The sequence below is a fragment of the Nipponia nippon genome, unplaced genomic scaffold (genome assembly GCF_047370975.1).
Source record: "Nipponia nippon isolate SJK-2023a ecotype South Korea unplaced genomic scaffold, ASM4737097v1 scaffold_6, whole genome shotgun sequence".
Lineage (NCBI taxonomy): Eukaryota > Metazoa > Chordata > Aves > Pelecaniformes > Threskiornithidae > Nipponia > Nipponia nippon.
The window spans coordinates 59947603-59972963 of record NW_028262380.1 but is presented as its reverse complement, the minus strand read 5'-3'; the positions used below and the strand labels follow the sequence as shown (position 1 = coordinate 59972963).

General features: G+C 41.8%; 2 protein-coding genes across 9 annotated transcripts in view; both read right to left on the bottom strand.

Moving 5' to 3' along the window:
- The window catches only part of UBA6 (ubiquitin like modifier activating enzyme 6), a 37908-nt gene extending 33738 nt beyond the window's left edge, over positions 1 to 4170 (bottom strand). For 4 of the 8 annotated variants that reach the window (XR_015699544.1, XR_015699548.1, XM_087735839.1 and 1 more), the window contains exons 1-3: positions 3972 to 4152; positions 3589 to 3774; positions 1508 to 1570 (exon numbers count right to left, since the gene is read on the bottom strand). Coding sequence is in view for 3 of the 8 variants with exons in the window: in XM_087735839.1 (XP_087591965.1) it covers positions 1508 to 1548 (41 nt within the window). In the remaining 5 variants the exon portion in view is untranslated. Of the gene's footprint in view, positions 1 to 1507; positions 1571 to 2949; positions 3168 to 3588; positions 3775 to 3894 lie in introns of those variants that run through there. The other 4 variants (XR_015699545.1, XR_015699546.1, XM_087735840.1 and 1 more) reach the window with 4 other exon arrangements.
- Positions 4171 to 10599: 6429 nt separating this feature from the next.
- Positions 10600 to 25361, bottom strand: part of LOC104021305 (transmembrane protease serine 11E) — a 44319-nt gene continuing 29557 nt past the window's right edge. Inside the window, exons 6-10 of the mRNA XM_087737053.1 lie at positions 17660 to 17698; positions 14291 to 14486; positions 13233 to 13492; positions 12303 to 12445; positions 10600 to 10761 (exon numbers count right to left, since the gene is read on the bottom strand). Of these exons, the coding sequence (XP_087593179.1) occupies positions 10600 to 10761; positions 12303 to 12445; positions 13233 to 13492; positions 14291 to 14486; positions 17660 to 17698 (800 nt within the window). The remainder of the gene's footprint in view (positions 10762 to 12302; positions 12446 to 13232; positions 13493 to 14290; positions 14487 to 17659; positions 17699 to 25361) is intronic.

Here is a 25361-nt window from a genome sequence, read left to right as displayed (position 1 = left end):
GCAAAGATAAATTCACATCAAAACAAGATACAAATAATGTCAAGAGCATATGAAAGCAAGTCAAGAATTCCCAGTCATTTCCAAAAAAGTTCAAATATTTTCAGCTATTCTATCATCCCAATCAGTTTCTAATCCACCAAGTTCTGCAGATGAGTGTGCGTCGCTAGTGACGCGTGCACAGTTGTATTTACCAGCCCTCCATTCAACAAGCAACTGAGGACATAACGTGCATGTATCTGAACTGTATAGGGCTTTAGGAAATAAATGCATATCAAATGTAATATTTGCACTCACAGTCCAAATAGTGAAATGCATTTAGTACAGACCTTTTCAGTGCCAGGTTTTAGAGAAGAAAAATAACTTTTAATTTTAAATCAGTGTAAAACCTATTCAGGACAGTAGTTTTTTGGAATTAACTACTGAAGACACAAGAAAGCCAAAGAATTTCTTTGTTATCAGAAATCTTTAAACCAGAGGGTGCAGTAGCTTTTGTACTTAGATCCTGAGCTCTGAAAGACTCTTAGTTTCCAACTATACAACTAAACTTAAACCATTCTAAATATCACCTTTTCCACCAAAGAAAAGTATGACTTTCATAAGACTAGTGCCAAAAAGTCAAATGACACATACAACACAGGAAGCATTGCACTGAATTAAAAAGAAGCCTCATTTGTTCAGCATACAGGCGATTTTTTTAATGTGTTGGTTCTTTTTTTTTTTAAATATATATAAAGAAGCTTTTCATCCCACCACATTTTTCCAGGGATACCATTTGTTCCAGTACAGGCTCTCTGAACTATTGCCATGCCAAGTGATCTCAAGCCACTCCCAGCTAACAAACTAAAACAAAAATAATAATAAAAAATAAATAATTCTTTTAAAAAATCTACCAAAAAAACCCAAAACCCAACACCCTGAAGCCTGGAGGATAACAAAGATACTGATGATGTTCATGAGGACAGAGAAGTATGGCAAAGACTGAGGAATAAATGAAATTATGAAGGAGAAAAAATTACATAATGTTGAAAAAGAAGGTGAAAAAAGGTAGTGAAAGAAGATGAGGAACAAGAAAGAGAGGAATATCTACTTTGTCAAAAGGGAAACAAGCTAAAGGCAGAAAGAGAATCCATATTACAAATAGAACTATTATTCCTGTTTTCCAAAAAGCACACATTATTGATACTATTCAAACTTTGTACAACTTCATAGTATTTACCTATGCTTTTTGCTGGTCAAATACTAATAATGGTCAGAAAACACCTATTATGAAACCAATAAAGGAACAGTATCTTCAATTCAACCAGTTCTCACCGCTAACTTTGCAAGAAGTGGATTCTATTTCACTTGCTGAACACTTTGGGGTTTCTGCCTTACAAAAGGAGGGACACAGCAGCACAAGTACTCACACCTTTACCAAACCACCAGTGGATAGTGTTTTCAAGCCTTGTCTTTCACATTACTGTTGCTGAAAAGTCAAGAACAACACCTAAAAATCAGATATTCTTACCTATACAAAGCATCATCAATTTCCATAGAGTCTGCTGCCATGATGCAATGTGATTTGTTTACACTAGAAGGGTTAAAAAAAAAAATAAAAATCTGATTACATTGGATGCAATTTCACAGTTGCCCTCCGCCCCCAATTCTTCAACAGAACAACTGAAAAACACAGAAAGGGATGTTACATAGGAATCACTCTGAACATTAAGAAGCCTATAGAACACCACACCACAGCATCTAGGTAATTAAAATGCACAGGACCCAGAAGACAAGAACCCTGAAACGTTCAATAAATGATTTCAAAACACAGACATATTAATTTCCCCACTGAGAAGATGCAAGACTTACTTCTTGTATTTGCCAGTTCGATTTACTAAAAGTACAATTTCATTTTATATTAACAGCTCCAAGCTGTTTAACTTGCATCTACCCGATTGGTGCTTTTTTTTTGAAGAGAAGACATGAGATCCCTGAATGACTAGGAATAGTTATTTATTCTGCATTATTTCTATGTTAATTGAAAATCCTTAGAAAACAAGTTACTGCGTTAGCTAACTGAAGAAATCCATACCCAAAGATCTGAATTAATGCAACATTTAACTAAGACATCAAGTTTAACATTTTGATAGGATTTTTAAGAAAAAGCATAATTTGTGCTATTAAGGCCTTCAGCAAAGACTTTTCATTGTGAAGTTACCTCAGTGATAGCTAAGCACTAGGATTAGGAACAAACTCCCACTAGGCAGCTTGTTTCCTAGTTATGCACGCTGGGAATTGGTGCTTCCTGGACCTGGCAGGTGACTGCCACCAAATACAGCACAAGCACAAGCATAACTGACCCCATGTTTGACCCAGAACATCAGTCCCCATCACTACTAGGAAGGTACACATCTTATTTCAACTTCCTACAAATTGCCTTGGAAACTAGACATGGCTGACAGCCCTTTCTCCTAAGAGATTGAAAAGTACAGGCCCAGACATACTGAGGAGCTTTTTCTCTGAGAGCACAGGTATACCCTAAAACAGCTTTCAAGGCAATCCTGCCCAAAGTTTAACTCCTACTTACTGTTCAGGTGGTTTTGGCAAACATTTTAACATTTCTGAAGTGCAGCACCTGCAGCCTGTCACAACCTGGAGACTACAACACTGACCTGAAATTTGTCCTTTTGACTTTTTAGGCTGAATTAGAAAGTGCCAAAGTAGCACAGTAAGGGACAGAGTTACATTGAAAGCAGGCCACAAATCTCATCAGCTAAGCTCTTCCACAGTGTGGATACTAACTCTTACACGTAAGCCAGCACACAAGACACATGAGGCACTTCCATAACAATCTACACCACCAGTCACTTCAGTGCAGCTCCCGTGCTCTTACACAAGAAGTGCTGAAGACAAGCAATGCCAATGTTATTAGATCCTAGGACCCAGATCTCAAGCCAGAGAGCAACACACCTAATCTGAGAGTCACGGGCTTCAGTCCCCGCTCAGGTGAAAGCCTTCATTTCAGTCACTGCCTGGGACGCAAGACTGGAAGTTCCCCTCTGAGCAAGCCAGCGCCACCTCGCAATGGCCCAGAGCAACCATCCCCGAGTGGTTCTGCTCCTCCACGATCACCCTCCACAAACAGCACAGGCACTCTGAGACCGCTCAACATAAACAGATTGTGGTACTAAGGTGGGGAAGATGATCCACCCCTGGAGAAAAACGCCCAGTTTCTTCTGCTGTGGTTGCCGACAGCCAAGTTGTACTTCTCATTTTAGTCCAACTGATATTGAATCTGTCTCAAAGAAAGGCATGTAATATGGGGAGGGGAAAGCCATTCTAACATTATGTCCTAGTTCTTACCAGATGCTCGACATTTACACACTCGCCTGTTTCCTTTTAAAAGCCAACGCTATCAGTTTTAATGCCAGGCTTCTATTTAACGGTGTAAGTAATGTCCTTCAATTTTTTTAAAGCCTCAGCTGCTTGTGGGATATAACCCAGGGACAAACTGAGAAGCTACATGTTACCAAGAAGGACTAAGATGCTCTGAAGAGCAGCGAAGGCACAGGAGCTGTAGCGGTGGGCCGGTTTCACAGTGTTTCTTACCTCCACGTCAGCGCAGGCTGAAACAGTGTTAACTACTTGCTCTTCAGCAGGCTAGGACGGCGGGAAGGCCTGGATTCATCCCACCTACCCAGGGTTTCAGAGGCTGATCCCAGTCGACGCAGGCTCCCTGTTCAGTCGGCGGCGAGAGAGAGGACGCTCAGACCCACTGTTAACTGCTCGGCCGGGCTAATGGGGGAAAAAGACGACACCTCAGAGCTACAGCGGGGAACCGAGACAGAGCCGACCGGCGTCGAAACGAACCCGACCCGGGTCCCAGCAGAGCCAGATCCGGCTGCAGCCCCCCACCTCGACGCGCCGGCTCTCGGGGCGCTCCTGAGGCGCTGGGAACCGCCAGCCGGCGGGGCGGCCTACCCCGCACTCACCGCTTCCCCGCCGCGCGCCTCAGGGGCCCCCCTCCCCGGCCCCGCCGCCGCCCGCCCTCACCACCGCGGCGGCCTGGCGTTGCGATCAAGGCCTGAGCGCTGCCGGCGGCGACGGGGGAAGAGGCAGGAAGGGGGTGGGAAACGGCAGCGCCGGTGCCGCGGCGATTCCCCGCCTGCGCCGACATGAGGGGCCGGGCTAAGGCGGGAGGAGGCGGGCCGCGGCGGCGGCCTTAGCCCGGCCGCGACATGGCGGCGAGCAGTGTCCCCTTCGCTAGTGGCCAACGGGAGACGCAAAAGCCATTAAAAAAACCACCACTTTCTGCCAAAAAAGTAACACACCGTGTTGTTTAGAAAAAAAGATCCCCGTTAGGTTCAAGCGTTACCAGTTTAGATGATCAAGAGCGCTTCGGAGCCCTGCTCCTGAGGTAACTGTCCACATCTTGCAGGAGAGCGCCAGCAAGATGTCGCTTACCTCAAAAATAGGCAAAATTTCATTAAAAGGGGCTAGGAAGCAAAGTTGTGAAATACTAGAGAGCATCCAAGGCCATAGAGGAGCAGAAATCTGGGAACAAGTGGTCAAAACTAATGTACGCCCCATGCAAACACTGCATACAGGCTTGTGGAAACATTTTCCTTTCTTTTGGGGGTAGCTTTTCACCAGGAGAAAGCAAGCTGCGGCAACCATCACTCTGCCTCCATCGCCAACTCAACATCACCTCCTATAAATATTTTCTTTCCCATTTCCCAAACTCTGATGAAGACCCCAGCACTGCCCACCTTCCCATCCGGCAGTTTGATCTCCCTTCAACTTAAACCCTGCCTTCCCTTTCGTTATCCCTAAGCATTGGGGCAGGTGAGACAAGTTTAAAATATTTCTTTATACCATTAGCACATCTTAGCTAGAATGGGAGGGTTTGTGCTACTGCACAAGCAACGACTGAAAAATGTAATTTCATACATTGTATACAGAATAGTCACCTTATATTTTAAAATATTTGTAACTTAAAAAAACAAACAAACAATCTGCATCCTACAATACAAAAAAAAAAAAAAGCAAGCCTTTTCTTTATCTTGATTGGGTTTTGGGGAACTTCTAGGGGCAAGAAGACCCCAGTTTTGTCCTCTTTGTGACCATGCAATGCATTATTTTAGCATTTACCTCTCTAACGAACAGAGTTCTAGCAGCCCTCAATGTCTTCCTCAAGATTTACACCTCAGTCCAACAACGCACACAGCTTTTGTACTGAATAAGTAACAAAGATTAAGAACAGCTGGACAACATGGTGCTCGTTCAAACATGGGCTATGCTTTGGCAGGATCAGGGTGAAAGTACTTGTCTGCTACACAGCTTTTTGTGACACAGAAATAATTACAGAAGAAAGATGTGGCAAATTTCAAAGAACCACTAGAGGCCACTAGAAGTCTGAAATGCTGGACTGAAAGATGGGATAAAGGGAGAAAGCAGTTCAGTTCTTCAGGATGACAAATGCAATCCTTACCAGTAAAGGAATTGATATTTAAGGCTGGTATTTGCTTTGTAGCTTTTTCACATAATACGTAAAAATCAGAAAATACAAGAATAAAATTACTTCCATTATTTCAATAAAGTAATTTCAAAGAGCAGTGCACGTACCTGATGAACAGAATTAGCAGGAGTCCCAGCTAGAAAGGGTGGGAAAAAAGTGAAGGAGAGTTTCCAGACAGCAAAAAATGTCAGCTTCAGTTTTGCCACTTTGCTAATTTTTAGTTCTGTCCATGATTTCTACCTTTAATTTTGTGGTTTCTTTCCTTAAAAATGAACCTGTTTCAATTTTTTTTTAAGGTTACACTAACAATTCTTATTTTTAAGAACTTACCAATCAAATGTGTTGTGAAAAATAAATAAAAAAAAAATATACCTGCTACCCACCATCTTTCTGTCCTGGTCATTGCATTTTTTTAAGATACCAGCCACTTCGACATGCAGTCATCTCACATGAAACAGATTTTGTGTAATAGCAGTGAATACTGACAAGCCTTTTGTCTAAACGGAGAAACAGCAACATCCAGTTAATTCTTGCCTCACAGTTTAGCGGTAATTAAGCAAAGACTAACCATCAGTGAAACCATGAACATGGACATTCTAAGATAAATTGCCAAATAAAAATGGACAGATTCTGTTTGGCCCAGAAGCCAAATGCATCCATTAGTAGGTGTACTCAGGAGCCCTCTAGATTGATGGTAAAAAAATCAAAAAATATACAGGTGTTTCTCTTATTTTCCAAGACTGACAAATTTGAAACATCTGGAGCCATTCCACTGTTGTTTTTCCCCATAGCCCTCTCCTTGAAAAATACATATAACTGTAAAATCTTAGTAAATTTTGTTAAATGAATTAATTTTAAAGGAAATCCCAACTCCATATTTGTACCATGTTAAAGTCAGCTATAGCTTTTGAGATTGGCAAAAGGTACGAAGCAAGGCTGACAGTTTACTGACTTGCTGAAGCACTGAGCGGTACGTGGCTGTGGTCGGGAGAACACCACCACCTCTGGACTCAAGCCCATTCATGCCTGAAATCCCCGTAACTTCAGTTCATGTGCGCTACTGTAGATTCATTGTGCATGGAGGTATTGAATACATCTTTAGAGCCGTTATTTTCAAAAGGAGCTGAAGCTGATATAGATGTAAATCTCCACTCCATCTGCTGGGAAAATCCCAGCCACTTGCACTTTTTTTTTTTTTTTTTTTAGTCTTTTAATTTCCTGATTTCCAGGCATGGTTTCACATTCTTAATGAGGAGTCCAAAGTGGGGATTTGGGGGGGATGCATTTCTTTTCCTGATTTATTTAGTTAATAAGCAAACTAGCAGACGAAACTCTATGTAGTTTTCTCCCTAAAAATGTGTTATTTGAAAGTACTAAGGCCAACACAATTCAGTTTATCACACAGGCCAGTGCAGAAATGACCATAAATCCACATCAACATCCTTCAGCGAACCCACTGAAGCCATAGCATAGGCTATGGCTTGCCATCAGCTCTTGCAGGAGTGAGGTGCTGACTGGCAAGGCTTTGTCTCCTCTTTTTGGCACAACTTGCAGTGTAGGAGTACTTTTCTGGCATGTTTAAAAGGACTCCAGCTTCCCCGCGGGGTGGGCCAAAGGATCATGTCACTTAAGGCTGCTCTAGCAAGTGACACCTTCCTAGAAACCATGCTAACAATGTTGTTAAAATCCTGATCCAGATAAACAAGGGCACCAATTACCTAAGCTGATTCCATGCTGACATACACATGAATGCATTTCCAAAAGCAAGAGCCAGCTTTTCCATGCACATACATCTCTAGCGCAGGCTGTGAGTTGCCAGATAAATATTCATTGGGTTAAATAATAACCGTTGGCTCTCAGCTCTTCTAATTTGTTAACAGGAACAGCAGATACGGAATTGGAGTTTCTACAAGCTTTACTTACATAAGGAATCCCACTGACAGATTGATGTCATTCAACCAGACCTCCTCACGTGATTAGACCTTGTGCAATCAGCCTCTTATTTCTTTCCTACTTGTGCTCCAGGCTGAAAATTAGCATTGGGCAAGCCTCAAACAACCCAATTTGAATAACCAGAAGTTTGGATCACGTTTCTTGATGTTTTAAATCTGCCTGGGAAATCTCAGGAGAATTGGTACGTCAACTGTGTAGACCTTCCTACAGCCAATTTCCAGGAATGCCACGTTACAAGGATAAGTTTTTCCAAGGCCAGAAGCAAGGTGGTAGATTCTTGGATGAAGCTTCCGATCCATTCTCAAATTTGCATAGTGCTAGCTTAACTGAAATTCACCTTTAAGTGTTTTAGAAAAGCAGATGTCCCGCCTCGTCTTTGCTGAAACATCTGTAAAGCTCCAACCACTGTTAATAGACAAACAATTCCTAGGACGGAGAATAAACAGAGCGCTGCAGTTTTAGAATAATCTTGTATCAAATTAAGGAAGATTAGTCTATTTTGCATTATATACAATTTTTAGCTCTGTTATTATTAAAAAAGGGACAAAAAAAGAGCAACTGTTTTTAAAGACATTTAATGTTATGAAACATATTACCTTTATATCATTTAAATCCTTGCTAAATCTTAACATCAACAATAATAAAAGGTTTTTAAAAATCTTTTCTTTAACCACACAATATTCTCTTTGTTTTATTCTAGGGCAGAAAACAAACAGAGTCTTCATAAATACAACACTGACATGGAGTATAAGACAAACCCAGGCCAGACAGTTTGCTAAAAAATTTGTGAAAAGTGCATCTGGCTGGCTCAGGACTCCCTGAGTAAGGTAGACATTCTCCCACACACCTCTTGGCTGTTTGGCCTCTCACGAGAAAATCTGAAATAAAGGCTGCCTTTCTCATTTTAAAGGTATTATATATACATGTCACTTGCAGCGTGAGGTAGGAACCAGTTTATAGGGGTTGTATCTAGTCTGGGCCTCACCTCCTTATTGTTGCCCCTCCATTTGCTAGGCAAAAAGACAGATTTAAGTGTACAACAAAGCCTTAGCTACCCATGAAAGTGAACTACTGTTTACTTTCAATTGCAATTCATCCGCTGATTAAAAGGAAGGATTTTCACCTTCAAAGCAATAAGAGGCACAAAAAACTAGATGTAATTTTTTTCCAAAGGATGCCTTCGAAAAAAGGGGACCTGAACACTAGAAGAAAACAGTGTTTCCAGGTGACCTAATCCAAAACTCCATGAAGTTTCTATTTTGTAACTGAACCTGGCCCAGAGTAAATTCTTAGTTGAAAAATAGCAGCAACTCAAAAGTGCATAAATTACAAACTTCATCAATAAATTAAGGAAACAGATTTGCTGCATCTCACTATCCTCCTAACTGTCCCAAGATCCTTCTCATTTTATAATGGACACGGAAAATCAGAATAAACATACTACTATTTCAAACCCAAAACTAATCTAAAACCTTCAATAGATTTCTTTCTGAGATAAGGCATCTTGTCTTTTACTGAAATTCAAAAGATATATAGGAAGACTGGAAGGAGCCTAATAATAAGACAACCCCCTCCTCCACCACCGAGGCTTAAACATAGGCTTTTCCATCCATATGTAGACTTTTAATTCAGAGTGTGAGTTTTCAAGAAATGCCGAGCATCTCATTCCCAGGAATACTGATTATTGGAAAGCTTGCACAGTAGGAAGGCTGAGGAGAGACCCAGTCCTGAGCAGAAGGAGAGGCAGGATGCTTCAGAGAAATTTTCAGCTCTAGTAGGTTCAGCTGGGGGGCTTGCAGCTTCTTTCATGTCTCACAGGGACTCCTGTGAGTCCTGCATTCACAGCCTAAGCAGTCTGCTGGCCATTCAAAGACTGCAGGAGACAGTACTGGAGTGACATTTTGGATCCTCATATTGCAGGCCTGGGCTCTACGGGACATAGTAACAGTCACGTCACTGGACCCCCTTCCACCAGCAATCCATGAGATGTCATGCACAGAGGTAGGAGAAGTGCTTAATCGGTGTACAAGGATTGCATTTACCCTGAAGTTCTTATCGGGACTGTTCTTTAATATGAAATTACTCTTCAGCCTCATAAGACAGGATCATATTCATTCATGGCAGAGATGAATCCATCAGTGAAGCAAGATAGTATCACTAATTGCTTTCTTTGCAGTGAGGTAGTTTCCACTGGCTGGCATGCCCTTGGATAAGCACGCTGTTTCTTGAACGAAAAAGGCAGTTCCCAGTTTATTTGTGGTGAATATTTATTTTTCCTTTAGCACAAATTTAAATGCTGGGTTTCCTTCCAGGGAGGTTGTTCATGGGGGCACACTTATTACAAACAAATTTGGGTAAAGCTTGTGTTTCTGTATCTTAAGCATACTGTGAGTTGACCAGAGTAGATCTAGAAGGCCACTGGTACAGAGGTAGCAGCACAGTATTGTGATAAAGCACTTCCACAATAGCACTTTCAAGTAACTTGAACTTCACAGAATCCACAAAAAAATTCCTGTTAAAAATGTGCTTCGAAAGAAGAACATCAAGCTTTTCTCTTTCCCCTTCCAACTTACTGCAAGCACAGAAATCCTCCTTTTCCTTCGCTAGGACCTACGCTCAGTCCCGGCTGATCCACTGCTAGCTATCAAGGCCACCGCGCAGGGTGAGCGTCCAGGGTCTCGGCTGCAGTCTGTGCAGATGGTAGTCTCTAACAAAAATAATAGTCAAGGGTTCGCTTTGCTAGAAACATGGCTGTGACAGCATTTGCTTCACTGGAGGAAGAAGGTTCAGCTTCAGACCTCGGCCGTGGCTGAAGAAAAATTTCTTTTTTTCTTCCTGGAAAATATTTGTATTTATAAAGCAGGTAAGCTGGTAGCTTTTAAATGTTAGTTTAATGATGTCGGTTTGTAATTTCTGATAAGTGAGAATGTTTCAAGGCTCAAAGATGAGGCAGGCAACCTCATATGTTTAGTATAAACTCACAAGGGGTTAGGATCTCTGACAGCAAAGATAGCGCTTGGTGCGGGCAAAGGTTGCTTCAACCAAAACTACATAGGAATATATATACTAAAAAAATAACCTTTCAGAATTACAGACAAATATGTGTTACACGTAGTCTATGTAGTTAAATCCTTTTTTTGATTTTGGAATTAGATGTCAGTTTTTGAGGTAATCCAGTCACGGAAATAAGTCACCCGTGTGTAAACTCCAGGTTTATTTGGTTTGGCACATTCGTCTCCCCAGCTCACTATTCCCACGAGGTACCACATCAGTCTAGAGTCTGGAGTAACCAGTGGTCCCCCAGAGTCCCCCTAGAGAAAGAGGAGGGGAAAAAAAGATTTAATTGATCAGAAGGGAAAATATAATTCTCTCCATAAACAGGAGGGTGTCTCCAATAAAAGAAGAAAGCAAGCAGTATTTCAAGAGCTGCCATTTGTGCAGAATCCAGCCTGTTTCTGAAACTTGAGTCGGAAGTCTGTGGCTTTTTCCTGTTTGCCATGGAACCTCCTGACCTGTCTCTGTGGATTTACCATTAAAAAAAAAAAAAAAAAAAAGAAAAAAGCTTCTCTTCTGTTTTGTGAAACACTGCTTCCCACCTGCCTTGTCTTCCTCCTCATACAAAGTAGGGAAACACAAATATATACAGCAATCTAAGCCAACAGCAACTTTTTTTTTTAACAGTAACCACTATCCTTTCAACAAATTCTTTTAGTCACTTGCAGCAATAACATTTCAAGAAGGATTTCATCAGGAACTTGGTCTTCTAATTAGACAATATGTCCTTAAGATGTTAGCCACTTTAAAAGGCTGAATTCAGATACTGTTAATAGCATGACAGGGTAATAATAGTTGAACTGGAAACCTTACAGGCTGAAAGGCAATCCTCACACAACAGACCAAGTTCCCCACCTTCCACCAAAGTGCTTTACTGAAATAGACAGCAGCTGCACCCTTCTGTTCAGGTCTCTTCAGTGCTGAGCCAGACAGGAACGGAGAAACTGAGCCTTCCAGAGTTATTCTGCAGAGAGTTTTGCTTTGGGCATAAATTTGTAGGACTGGCATTCTGGAAAGGGTCTGTTTTGAACCAGCACTTAGGAGTACATTCTTTGTAAATAACATAAATAGAAATTACCTTCTTAAAAGTTATCGTTATGGAAATATTTTTTGTTTGATCATAAGCATTTCCTTGCAACATTTGCAAACCTGCACCACGCATGTATCCTTACTATTCCATTTGCACCTAGCTTCCTTATAGTTATCTTTGTTGAAGACAGTTTTCCTTTGGCGGATCCAAGTCTGTTACCAAAGATCACATCATAACAGATCTGTTATGAGACGATCCAGTCCAGAATTTAATTTCAATGAGTGATAGTGCATTTTTGCTGGCAACTTAACTGCTACATTCTTAAACTTCTTCCTTCCCAACTGTACAGATGTCTGGTCTTAGCTACTTGAGACATTTAATTTTTAGCTCATATTTAATATTTCAGCATTTAGTATCTCTGCCAAAGTCTTGTCATATCACTTTGCAAGCAAATTGTTAGTTAGATTTCACACACAAGGAATTATGAGAAGCAAATGGGCTTGTAGCAGCTATTCTGAGTTACAGAATAAGAATTTCATTTCATGCTATGAAAGGTTTAAATTCTGTTTTTTTTACTAATTTAGCTCTCTTAGTATGGGTTTTATGTGCTAAATGATGTCTACTAAATGCTATTTCATTTTATAACTTAATTCCTGTTTGAATGGAGCCTATTTAAAGGACTAATAGACTGTCAGTTAAGATTTGGTCAACCAGATACTGGAGTCAGCATTAAAATAGTTTTCCTTTCTAATTTTCAGCTACAGTTACCTGACAAGCATCTACTCCTCCTTCCAAGTATCCAGCACACAACATCCTGGGTGTTATGTCTCCGTCGTACACTTCTTTTCTGTTGCAAGTGTTGGAGTCGATAAGTTTCACTGTTGCTTCCTGAAGAGCATTTGGAGTTGGACCTGAGTGAAAATATAGTTTGGGTATGTATCAACAGAATTACTTTGCGGTAGTTAAGATACAGGAAGAGCATTTAATGTTCTCTTATGGAGGACCAGCTTGACTTGGTTTAATGTGGAGGTTTTGCTTGTTGATCTGTCTGGGTTAGGCCCTTAAAGAAAATGTACATACTCACAGCCTCACTTAGGAACTGTACCATTAAGACAGAAGTAACGATTGCATGGTACATAGTGCTTTAAGTATAAAACCATGTATTTTATACACGCTCCATATCATATCATGGAACACAAATTACCTAGCAATTTGGGCAGATGATATGAAATGAAGACATCTTGGTTCCATGGATAAATCTACTCTTAGCATGGCCTGATAAGAATGCGAGCTTGGGTAAGTCACCATCTGCAGCTCACTCTGCACGTTTACCTGAAAGCCCACAGAGTTATCTGTAGCTTCTGGCTAGGGCTGGGAGAATATTCTTTTAGGTGCTATATAAACACATGCATGGCTGGACTACCTGTCTTAAGAATTTACAATACGAAATGGAAAGGCTAGAAGAAGAAAACAGTCTTCTTTCTGTTTTCTGCTTCTGTGGATTGTAGCTCTGTCTTTGTCCAGTCTAATTTTAGAACAATAAACTGCTGCTTATGATTAAACAAGCCTATTGCTTATAGACAAAGCATTAGGCTTGCTGCCATCCAACATATGGCTACAGAAGTAGTATCAATTCAGTAGTAGATCAAAGCCCCTGTTAATGTAACATACAGGTCGCCTGGTAGACTCAGGACTCACCGTCATTAGTAAGTGCTCCCCAGCCTGTGATGACAGCATAAATATTGTACGGAAAAGTCTGAGATGGCTCAGGCAGACAAACGCGGTGTATGCTACTCGTAAACTCAACTTGTTTAGAGAGCTGCACCAGGGCAATGTCATAATCATGTTCTGGGTAGTGGTACTTTTCATGAATAATAATAGTCTTGACTGATCGTTTCAAGCTTGGTGGCTTCAAAAGAGCTCCAAAAGTAGCAGTCCACTTCTGAGGGTGACTCATGCTGAAAAAGGTAAGAGTGCTGTAAGTATTTAGCTGTAAATATAAGTGTTCGGGACTTTAAACTTGGTGAGCACCTTTATTGTAAAGCTCCTTCAAGCCAGCTTCCTACTAGATTCTTAAGGCATCCATCACTTTCCATAACACGGTGTCCCATGTAATTGTGGGCTGCTGCTAGAAGAGTGCAATTCTGCATTCCCTCCTCAACCATGGTCTCATGCTCCTCCCCTGCTCCTTGTCCCAGATCTAGCCATTGTGTGGCCGCAGGGTGTGAGCAAATCAAAAAAACTCTTCTGCTACAAAACTCTTCATCTCTGTTACTCTTTTTGCATGTTAATAATCTGTTCAATCAGCTGTTCCATCTTACATGCCCTGCAGCTTCACAATTGCCATGCTTGAAACAAAAAAGTGCTGGGAGTGCGTGGCTGAATGGAGGGGTAGGAATGTGAGATTACAACTTCTGGTAGCAGGCTGCAGCGGCAGCAACCTAGTTGTAACACAAAGGAGCAGCAGGAAACAAATACTCTGCCATTTCAGTCACATTACCTTTTCTGTACTTCTTTGCCAAGTGACTATTGATTTCCACTCACACAATTGCCAGTTCTGCTCCAAAGAGTTGGTCTTCAATTTGTCATTGAAACATTCAAGTGATGGGTCTGCTTAACCCTGACTTTTCTCCTCTGAGGCAGAAAATTGTTCCCTCTGCAAAGAGTCAGGGGTGTGGTGCAAATCTGGAAAGCCACAAAACTTGGTACCCGTGGGGCACATTCTACTGCAGATGGTCTCTAAGATGAGAACTTACTCTCTGAAGCAGTGAGCTGCAGACACAAGCCATGTATTGCTGATGAGCGTTGCACCACAGCGATGGATATTATTGTACTGCAAACTAGCTTGCCATGGCCAGTCCCCGGTCTCTGCAGAAGACAATCCGCCAACTATTCGCAACGATGATGATTTTGCCATTGACTTGACTGATTTATTCTGCCGTAACCCACAGACTGTCAAAAAGGAGAAAGAGTGTATGAGCTATTCTTCTGTTTAGTAAATATGCCTGCCAATGGCTGTGAAAAACATGAAATTACACACCACCTAGGTTCTCTAACAGTATTAACATCAACAAGAAAACATACCTTCCACCAGCCCCCCCCCCCCCCAATCAGAGATCCTCATGCACAGCCCGTTCTGTTAGAAGCCTGAACGAACAACTGACTATTATGGAAAGCCATGATGGTCAACCATTCAGGCTTAGCTGCGTGAGCAGCCCAAATCAGGAATCAAAACCTTCACCACACACCCAGGACAATTCCCAAATACAGGGATTGCCAACTTTAACGTCCCAGGTAATTTGTTGTTAGGATAAAACATGAACAAGGCAAAATCTAAGATGGGAATGATCCAAGCCATGGGTTTTTACCACGCATGCACGCAGGTTACGTCAGCAAGATGTCACCTGGAAACAGGCAACTGCACATTGCACAAATGGCAGTCTGCAAGCAGACCTGGAGAGGCACTTCAGGCAAAGAGCATCACACAGATCCAAGCCAGAGATGACAAAGGCATGGATACTTCCAGCACAGTGTGTATCCATGACAAAAAGTATTATCCTCCAAACCCAGAGAGAAATTAAAATATCCATGGTTTCAGGCACTAAACTCAGGATATTCAGGAGCAGCTGAAGCTCCCCCATAGCTTTAGAAACTTCCTCAATGGACAGAGCTGCTTCAGCTGTCTTCTCCCATACAAACAGCATCATATCCATCTTACCTGGACCAAGACCCACTAGTTTTCATCCAGGCCCCGGTTTCAGCTAGACATTAGGAAAGTTGACAGACAGGACTATCCCAATTCATTGAAAAAGACAGAGCTAAGAATTATTTGCATAGTGACAACACAATCCAAACCATTGCACTGCCTGTCGCCCGCAGGCAGTGACCCAGAGAGGAACAAAACAGAAACCGGTAGTACGTCACTGAAGAGCTGCCAGCCCCAGGGCCCTTGAAGTCCTCGGAAGCCAAACACTGGAGCCACGCAGAGGGTAACCTCTGCCGCTTCCTGCTAGGATCTGCACAAGGTTATGTTAACAGTACCTCATAGCCAAAAGCAGCAGCAATAACATAGCAGATTGAAAGCTGTTCATAAATTCGGGAAGAAAAAAAAAAAAAGGTCATACAATATTGAGAAGCTCATGTGCTCAGTGTAGAGTCTGCCCTGTTCTGAGATTTAAAACCACAATGAAGAAAATCAGTGAAATCTAAATCTACTTGTCCAAAACTTTCCGTGTGAAAGAAAAACTGGAGAATATACCATAACTGATAAGACTGTCTGCACTAGCATGTTTCCCTCCTGAAAGGTATTCGTAATCCTCAATTACTGGTCCTAAAACTGCACAACCCTATCAACCACCTGAGCAGGCAATGTTCAAAACACAGGGGGAAACTCACAGTTCCATCAGTGTCCCACAACACCAGCACCTAGAAGGGACCCAAAAAGTGATGGTATTTAATTTTCAGTTACTTGACAGCCTGGTACTAAGGAACTGATCAAACCTTCCCAGAGCTAAAAGAAACACAACTTGTAAGCAAAGATGGCTTTTTAGGACTACTGAGTCTCCAAACAAGCTGACTTCCTTCTGTGAAAGCTTAAAAACATCTCTAAAACAAACTACCTCAACTTAACCCCTACAGCAATACTTTGAGAAGACCAACCACATTGCCTTCTATTTCCATATACAATTTTGAACAATTTTGTGCTACTAGCCGTTCCAAAATCCAGAACATTTTCATTATAATCACAGGCTGATGTAACTTCTATATGTTTCCTTATGGTCCTTCCTTCCTTCCGATGCACACTAAAGAAAATGACATATCCCCAAGTTCTGAGAGCACACAGAAAGCCATTATTCCAAACTCTTCTGCATGTGCCCAATCCTACCGGCTTTTGGGGCACTTCTCACTCGCAGGCTGTTAGAGATCTCTGCTAGCCTGCCATCCTTAAAGCACCAACTGAACAACACGCTGGTACACGTTCAGGTGTAAATCTCATCACTTAACGTGTGCATAGGGAAATAACAGGCAGCAAGGTGGAGATGAATTGTTATGCTACAGCATCCAAGACAAGCATGTATGAAACATTCCACAGTCGCTGCTCCAAGACGCAGTTCTAATACTTTACATCAGGGAGACAGAGGACAGGGTGTCTGCCCTGTGCAGGCAGGATTAGACTTGACAAAGTATTCTACTTAAGCACGTTTTAATCAATTTATAATAGGGATTGCTTCTAACTATAGTCTGCTCAAATATAAAATGCACTCGAATCCATGATAAGGACTCTCCTGCCGTTAGCACATTATCGTACACCTTTCAGCTAGCTGCTGTGCCTGACATTAAAGCAGTCAACTAGCCCAACCAATTAAGTTCCTTTATTTATTGGAAGTCCTCCTCGCTCGCTCAATTTTACTACATACACCTAGGAGTCATCTGAAATATCTTAGCTTTCGTGTAGAAACATGGCTTAGTCTCTGCGTGTCCAAATACACAATTAAGCAGACACAGTGCAGAAGCTCTCACTGGTACCAACAGCAACTGGATCAGGCTAGTAAATAAACAAGTGTCCTGAACATGACAGTGCTGAGCCCTCACAGGCTAAGTCCTCTGTTTCCTAGTTTACATTTAAGATGCACCCTCCACCTTCCACACCAGCACTGCTGGAGGCAGAAGCATGCCATAGGCACTTATGCAGCAGGACCTGCATGTCTCCTCTCTGCCCAACACGAGGGATGTTCTATAGAGCCCTCAGCACTTGCTCTTTTCTCATCATTTGCTCTTTTCTCACAGAATTGCTGATATTTTTAACAGAAGGAACATCTCACTGCAAAAAAAATGACCAGGGAACTCAGCAGTGGGTATAGACTTTTTCAAGAAAGTATTTTTACCACATCACCACTATTTTCAAGCCAGTCTTCTTAAGTATCCCAGAAGACACTAATAAAAAAGTCTTTCTTGTGACTGAGCAGGATTTCTAAACACATGGCTCATCTGCGTGAAGCACAAGGTCACATTCATTAGACAGGAGGATGAGAAAAGGCTTATAAGGGCCAGGAAAAGTGCTCAAAGGCTATTAATGCTAATTAAAACAATTGGCGATTTCCCAGGCTTAAAAAGCCCTCACTTACTGTCATTGAAGAGGGCTTCTGCTCTTTTCGTCTCCATACCTGAAAGAAACAAACAGTCAGGGTAAGGCCAGGACAGCACACACAAGGTTTCCGATCTGCATGGTCATCCCACCCGACAGCACCGCAGGAGGTACAGCTGAGGGGGGCTGCTAGAGAAGCCAGCGTAGCTCATATGTGATCACGTTCTTGTGCTGGCTTTTGCACTCCTCTCTGCAGTGCTGCTTGCTCTTCTCCAGCCAGCCAGTATCCTCTGAGGACCAGGCACAGGGTCTCCCCCATCCTGCTGGACCCGGATGTTTCTGGAGGGGAGTACAGACGAAACAGGTCCTGTATTACTCAAGATCCACAGTTTTGTTGGGGAGAGATTTTTACAGTGGAAAGTTTTGAAGTTACTTTTTTGTAAAAAATCAACTGGACGCATTTTACACCAGAGTGAGGGCCAGAGGAGATCTGGTACTCACTCTGTGCCCTCTTCCAGATGAGAAGGCACTGACTTCACTGCAGCAATGCAAGCTTACAATAGCAGTGGCTCGCTCTCCTTTTTCCTATCTTATCGAGCAACAGGGTGTCTGGTACACTATTAATACTAAAAGAGATAGTTAATAGCAATTTATTGCATGGCACAGCAGGTTCTAGCAATACATTCCCTCTTTTAATATGCATGTTGTATGTTTACGGACAATACACAATGCTCATGCTGACAATAGCAAGCATTGGCTCAAGGTATAAGTCTATTCCCCTTCTTCCAGAATGCTGTTTTTACTAGAGCTATTATTTTAGTTGCCAGCAGTCAAAACAAATTTAAAAAATAAAAATTAAAAAAAAATAAATCATGCTTTCAATACAATTTTTAAATTATATAGTGATTCTTGTACAGCATCCACAACTTCACGTTTTGCAGCTGCATAGCTTTTCTCAGCAGATCCCTCTCCTTACCTACTTCATTTCTCTTTGCAGCTACACAGAATAATATCCTAGTTTTGATACAAAACCACGCCAAGCCAGGAGGAGTCTCTTTTGAATGCAAAGGGCTCTGGCTCATACTTGCCACCTATTGTGCTTGTATCACTTGTGTTTTGCTTGTGGGCTTGACACTCCTCCTGGTATGCAGGGTGAATTGCACGCTTGCAATCCACCATTACTAGACATGTACTCATTCATTTCTTAACATGACATTAAGCAGACTGTGATAGAAAAAGGAAACAAACAGAACTCCAGCGCATGTACACCTTGACCGTGGGGAACGTTACAGAGCAAAGGCAGTGCTAAGGCTGCCGTATGTGCGTGCACCCGATGCTTTATTGTGTAAGAATGGGAGATGAGTTACAATTGGACATTTATATAGCAACACAGTCTTATTCACTATAAACAGGAACTGCTCACATAATAGATAAATAAGTTTTACTGGTGGGCAAGCAACAACTTGCAAGGCCCTCTTTCAGTAAAAATGCTCACTTGTACTTTCTCAATTCCTGTGAAAGAAGGAGGAAAACCCTAAAGTACAGGGACCTCTATGTTTCAGGGATGTCGGTTGTATTCTGTGAATTTCCATGGATGGTTCTTGCCAAGATCCCTTACATCAAAATGTAATAATACCAGACAGTAAAAGCTAGGCCAGCAGAGGGATATAGCAGTGGTATAAACATTACGGTTTGGTAAGTTACAAAGTAAGGAAAAAAAAAAAAAAAGGTGCTGAGCTGTGCTAAGGATTTGGCTGCTTCACCTATATGTTTATACTGGCAAGAAATGCTTTGAAAAATCTGTGCCTACTTGTTTATTTCAACTATGATGAGCATCCAATGTTTTCTTAGAAATTCATACAGCTTTCAGAACTAGCTCATCATTTGGGTCACTCTAGTATTCCATAGCTGGAAACGGGTAAGAAACCAATAAATGTAATCAATAACAAAAGAGCACCTTTTGCCTTCAAGTGCAATATTGATAATAATGTTTTTTTAGCTCCTCTCTGGGTGGAGAGACATTTACTTCATAATGCCTAATTATAAAGCCTGCAGTCAATTATTAACACTTACATTATGTTGCAAAGCTCATCGAGAAGACAAAAGGAGCAACCAGCTTGTTCAAGCGCAGTGCCGGAAGCAATTCAATTGGCATGTTCTCTCTGCACTGAGTTTTGCTGTGAGTCACACAGCTGTTCTGCAAGGCACCTGTCTATATCTCTGTTTGCCTTTTTACAAGGCACCTAGAAAAAGTACAAACCTCACATGGGCAAAATTTTACCCATTGCTTCCAGTTGGACCGGCTTGTGTGTAATGGGAGAAACAAGTTTTACGCACACATGCTGCAAGTCTTAAATAGCATGTCTGTACAGCTCTGAATTTTAGCATATTTTATAATATATCACAACTACGCAGCTGATGTACTCTCCCACGCACCCACTGCTGAAGGAAAAAGGCCAGTGACACCTGTCACAGAATCACAGAATCATAGAATCACAGAATGCTTTGGGATGGAAGGGACCTTTAAAGGTCATCTAGTCCATCCCCCCTGCAATTGGCAGGGACATCTTCAACCAGATCAGGTTGCTCAGAGCCCCATCCAGCTTCTCCTTGAATGTTTCCAAGGATGGGGCATCTACCACCTCTCTGGGCAACCTGTTCCAGTGTTTCACCACCCTCATTGTAAAAAATTTCTTCCTTATATCTAGTCTGAATCTACCCTCTTTTAGTTTAAAACCATTACCCCTTGTCCTATCGCTATTGGCCCTGCTAAAAAGTCTGTCCCCATCTTTCTTGTAGCCCCCCCTTTAAGTACTGAAAGGCTGCAATAAGGTCTCTCCACAGCCTTCTCTTCTCCAGGCTGAACAACCCCAGCTCTTTCAGCCTTTCCTCATAGCAGAGGTGTCCCATCCCTCTGATCATTTTTGTGGCATTAATTCAGTGCTGTATTCACCAGGGTAGGGGCACTGCTTTGCTTTAGAGATCTGCCAGATACAGTGCCCTGACCATGAATCCCACACTGGGAGCTGGAACACAAGTACTAAAGAAAACACCACAGCAATGGAGATAACCTCAAAGTAAAGGGAGTTTTTAAGAGGTGAAAGCAGGTCTGTTGCCCATTGCATAGATCAGGACAGATGAAATTAAGGGCACAATACCCAGGACTCAAAACCAAGATCCTAAACCCAGAGCACATATGTGTGTTTGGAAACTTGAACTAACTGACACTATTTTCAGATAAGCCGAGCCCACAGTAGATCCCCTCAAAAGCAGGGAGCGCTTTGGGTTACATGATACTGCTGATGTTGCTTACTGACTTACCTTATTAGGGGCTTGCCTTCGTTTGTTACTAGCTTGACATTTTTGGCCTGGTCAACAGCATAGCTGTTCCCATTGTGCCAGCCAACATGTTGCAAGCCCTGCCTTGAAGCGATCACTTGTAAGGCACGAGAGACAATTTCGCTGCCCTGCTCATTTACTAGTTGCCCTAGTTGGTTGCATTACCAAGAAAAAGCATCAATTAGTAACAATTAAAGTGTCATATCTTGTCCCAACCACATACAGCCACAAAAATAGTTATTTGTGCTGCATTTAGGAAAACAAGTGTTCAGGCTTCCACTGTAAACAAGAACAAGTTCAACTTGAACATGCATTGCCTACCTGTAAAATGGAACTTGCTATTTAATTAAAGCTTGCCTAACTTAAAAGAGAAAACTAATGTTTAAATTAAAATCACAGCAATCTATTGAAACATTGCTTAGGGATTCCATCTTTCAGAAGAGGGCTCTGTCCTCCAACTGGATGAGCAATTTTGTTAATACAGTTATTTTGCATATTTAGTAAATGGAATAACCTTAAAACACACTTAAATTATTGGTCTTAATTTCCGACTAATGAGAATAGTGATTTGCAGTTACTATTTAAGATTAGTAACTTACCAGTAAAGAACTTCTTTTTACTCCTCACATACGTGTTTGAGCAAACATGGAAAGAAAAGGGAAGTAGGCAAGAGCAGGAAAGCATCTTTATTTTGGTAATTGTTTATTGTTTATTGGCAATAAATAACTGGCAATAGCCAGTTAAGGCCAGGATTACTAAGGAAGTTCAGTGCCCAAAGCCCGTGGATCTATTTGGCAACCATCTAAACATTTGCAGGTTCATAGTTAACTGCAGAGTGAATGTGACCACTTATCTCTGAGGGATCCAGAGATTCCGACAGAAAAATGGGCTCGCTTTGCCGTATCTCTAAATAATATCAGTGTCACTGCATCTGAAGAATTGATCTTGTGTCTGCTGCCTCATTTCATTTTAGCCACAGAGATCAGTGTTTATATTAAAAGGAAAATAACAGGCAGAACTCTCAGTGACATAAATGGACCAGACATACTGAAGTAGTACAAGCAAGGCAAGCAAATGCATAATTAGGGGATATTATGCATTTTCAGTGTGGAAAGGGCAAGAGATGGCTGCAAAATTAACGATGAGAAATCCATTTTAAAATTCTGATAGAGCTTTACCCAATTCCATCATTTTTCACAGATGTTGATTCCCCCAAGAAACCTGATTTTCTTTAAAGGTTTCCATCCGTGATTTTCTACGTGTCATAATATAACTGCTAACTTCAAAGGCAAACTGCACGTCCCATCCTCTATTATATCAAGTTTCCACATTTTGCTTGTGTAAGTTGTTTTTTCGCAGAGAGAAGGCAAGGTAGAAATTATCTTAAAATGGGTACAAAGGGAGGAGAGGATTGTAAACAAAAAAAGAATTAAGAAAAACTACATGTTTCAACACTAATAACATTCTTGGACATGCACTTGAAGCATAGCTTTGTGAAATGCACCAGGGAGCAGAGGAAGTATTTTCCCCACTGTCCTTTGTCACATTTTAATAACAACTTTCTCAAAAAGAGAAAAAAATTCTCAGCTGCACCAGAAACAGGGGGCTCACCTAGTTCAATGTTATTCAGGGTAACAACAGTGCATGCAGGCAAAAAAAGGATCTCTGGCAAGTTTCAGGAGGTCACCAACCTGAGCAGCTGAGAGGAATGTCACAAAGTGCATCTGTCCTGCAGCGCAGACAGAGGTGGGGATAATAGCTCTACCCTAATACTCCTTAATTACATTAAAGACCATGAAGGCCCAAGGTACTGGGGTGAAATGGGAATGAGAGCAGTAAACAGCAGATTCAGTCATGTTCCAAAAAACGTACCCAAAACAAAATGCAAGAGTTTCCTGAAAGATGGCAAAACACGAGCTTTGGGCTCAGCAGGAAAGTCATGCTCGTGTGTGGTTACGTAGTGCACGCAACCTAAAACATCTCCCCACTAACCTTCCAATATTCTCACCACTCTTTCAACAGGAATTACCTCCCTAGTTATGCACCCTACAAGTAGCAAAACATGGCTTAGATACAGGTGATGCAATTCTCATTCCTTCAACAGGGGGAGAGTAACCTGGTAGAGACAAGACAAAGTCTTTGTACCTCTAATTGTTCCTGTTACCCAGCCCTTCCCTCCCTACTTATGTCCACTGGACCTGTCCTCACATCCATGACTTCCCCCCGCCCCCACCAACCACATCTTAATTCTGTCCATGGGGACAGACAGAGGTCCACACCTCACAGCATACTTACAACTCCACCTGGGCATCCTGCAGCCTGATGAGGGATCTGCATGAGGAACTCTGTACCAGTTCTGTAGTGTGTATCCAAGCTGATACAGTTTTTAACATTATTTTTCTTCCTGACCTACACTCATGCCTCAGCTGCAATCAAGGTCTCACTACAGTAGGGGTAGCCCAAATCACTTGCAACCTCTGCAGGCAAGGCAGAGAAAGGGAAAAACAAGAATTGAGTGAGGAAATGAATTAAATCAACTTATCTGGGTCATCTAAGAAGTCAGGCCAGGATGATTTCCTGCTTAATTCTTTCATCGCAAGCATGTCCTTGCAAAATATTCATTTAAAAATACATTTCAGTCCCTCCCATTTCAGTCAGCCTCTCGTGACTGTTACAGGCACAGAAATGGACCACCCTGTGCCAAACTGATGGCATCAAAGTGGAGGAACGTCAGATCGCCACTGTATTTCCCAATGTACAGATGCATGTCCTGTTCTGCTCAAAGCTCCTATTGTGGCTGGTAAAGTACAAAAAACCAGACTGCTACATACATTATTTGAGATGAAACATTCCTCAGTCATCCAGGTCAGACACTCATCTGCATGTCTCCCACAGAAGACTCGATAAAGAAGTGAGAATCTGTCTCCCAGGTTCTGTACTTTGTATTTGTAAGGAGCTTTAGCAAGCCCCAGATGCCAGATAAATAGAAACAATAACAGTTGACTTGTTGATCAAAACCAATTCATGACTCATTGTTCATAGCCAAAACCCTTGGCCATACAACAGGTGGGAATACTTCCTACTCACTTTGAACAGTGCCAGTGATCTTGCAACCAGTTTCTTTCTGACGTCAGATGTACATTCCCAAAAATACATTTTGGGAGACTTCCAACCTACCTGACAAAGGGAAATAGTCTGGCAAGCTGCTCTACACTTTGCTTAATAGGGATCCAGGCTGTGAGGTGACTCTACTTCTAACCAAGAAACCCCGGGGAAAAAAATTCAGCCTTGTAGGAGATCTCTTTGGTGCCAGAACTACACAGAGGACCAACTGCGACACCTTCTTTCAATGCCAGTGGAAGAGCAAGTCCTAACATGGGTATTTCCAAGTCACCCGACTTTGATATCTCAGTTTGCTGGCTCTTGCACTGCTGTTCAGAGAGGACAGGACTTAGTTTGCTTGATTCTCCACTGAAAAATATTTGGGCTTCCAGTGGGGTTTGTACACAAGTGCAGAGATCGCTATCACCTCCTATTTTCTATCAAAGCTACAATGGATCTCTGGAGATACTGCTGTCCTTGACCAGGGGACTATGAAATCTAGCTAAATAAGAAAGCAGGGACTTGAGTAATAACACATCTCGACATACCCCAATACAAATGTATTTTTGCAGCCCTACGTAAATAACATCTACTGTTTAGTGATGATACAAAACAGAAACAATATTAAGTTTTGCACACTTGCTATTTTTTCACATCTGTACAATCAAGCTTCTCTCTCTTTTTGAAAAAACCTGAACTAATAAAACATTGTCAGTTCACATTTTATCCCCTCTTTATTCCCAGTCCTCAGGAATGAAGAGGCAAAGCAAGTTCTGCCCCTGGTCTGGCAGTCTACTTAGTTTTGTACTGCTGCCCTGAACTGCACCTGAAGATCCCAAGTGTTGCATCCAATTTGCAGGAGTTTGTTGGAGCTGATCCTCAAAGCACATACTTCTGAGTGAAGTGCAAGTCGAGACATGGTGTTGAATAACAAGATGATTAGATGCAGGGAGGAAGACTTAAGGAGGTTCTCCTTATCAGACCCTCCTAGCATGCAACGTAAATAAGTCCCTGACCTGGATTTGTTCAACCAGTTAGCTATGCTTAGCCAAACTAAGCTGTATCATGGCCCCCAAATTAGAATCTTTTGATAAGGTGATTACAATGAACAGGTTAATGATTTTTTTAACAAACTATTATGAAAATGTTCCGAGATTGCCTCAAGATAAACAAGGATTCCAGTTGGCAAAACCATCAAAGCTACAATGAGGCTTCTTAGCTTTTCTTGGTTTAAATACTAATGTTGGACAGGATATTTCAGGAGGGGAGAGAGAAGTGAGAAATACAAAACCTAGATCCTT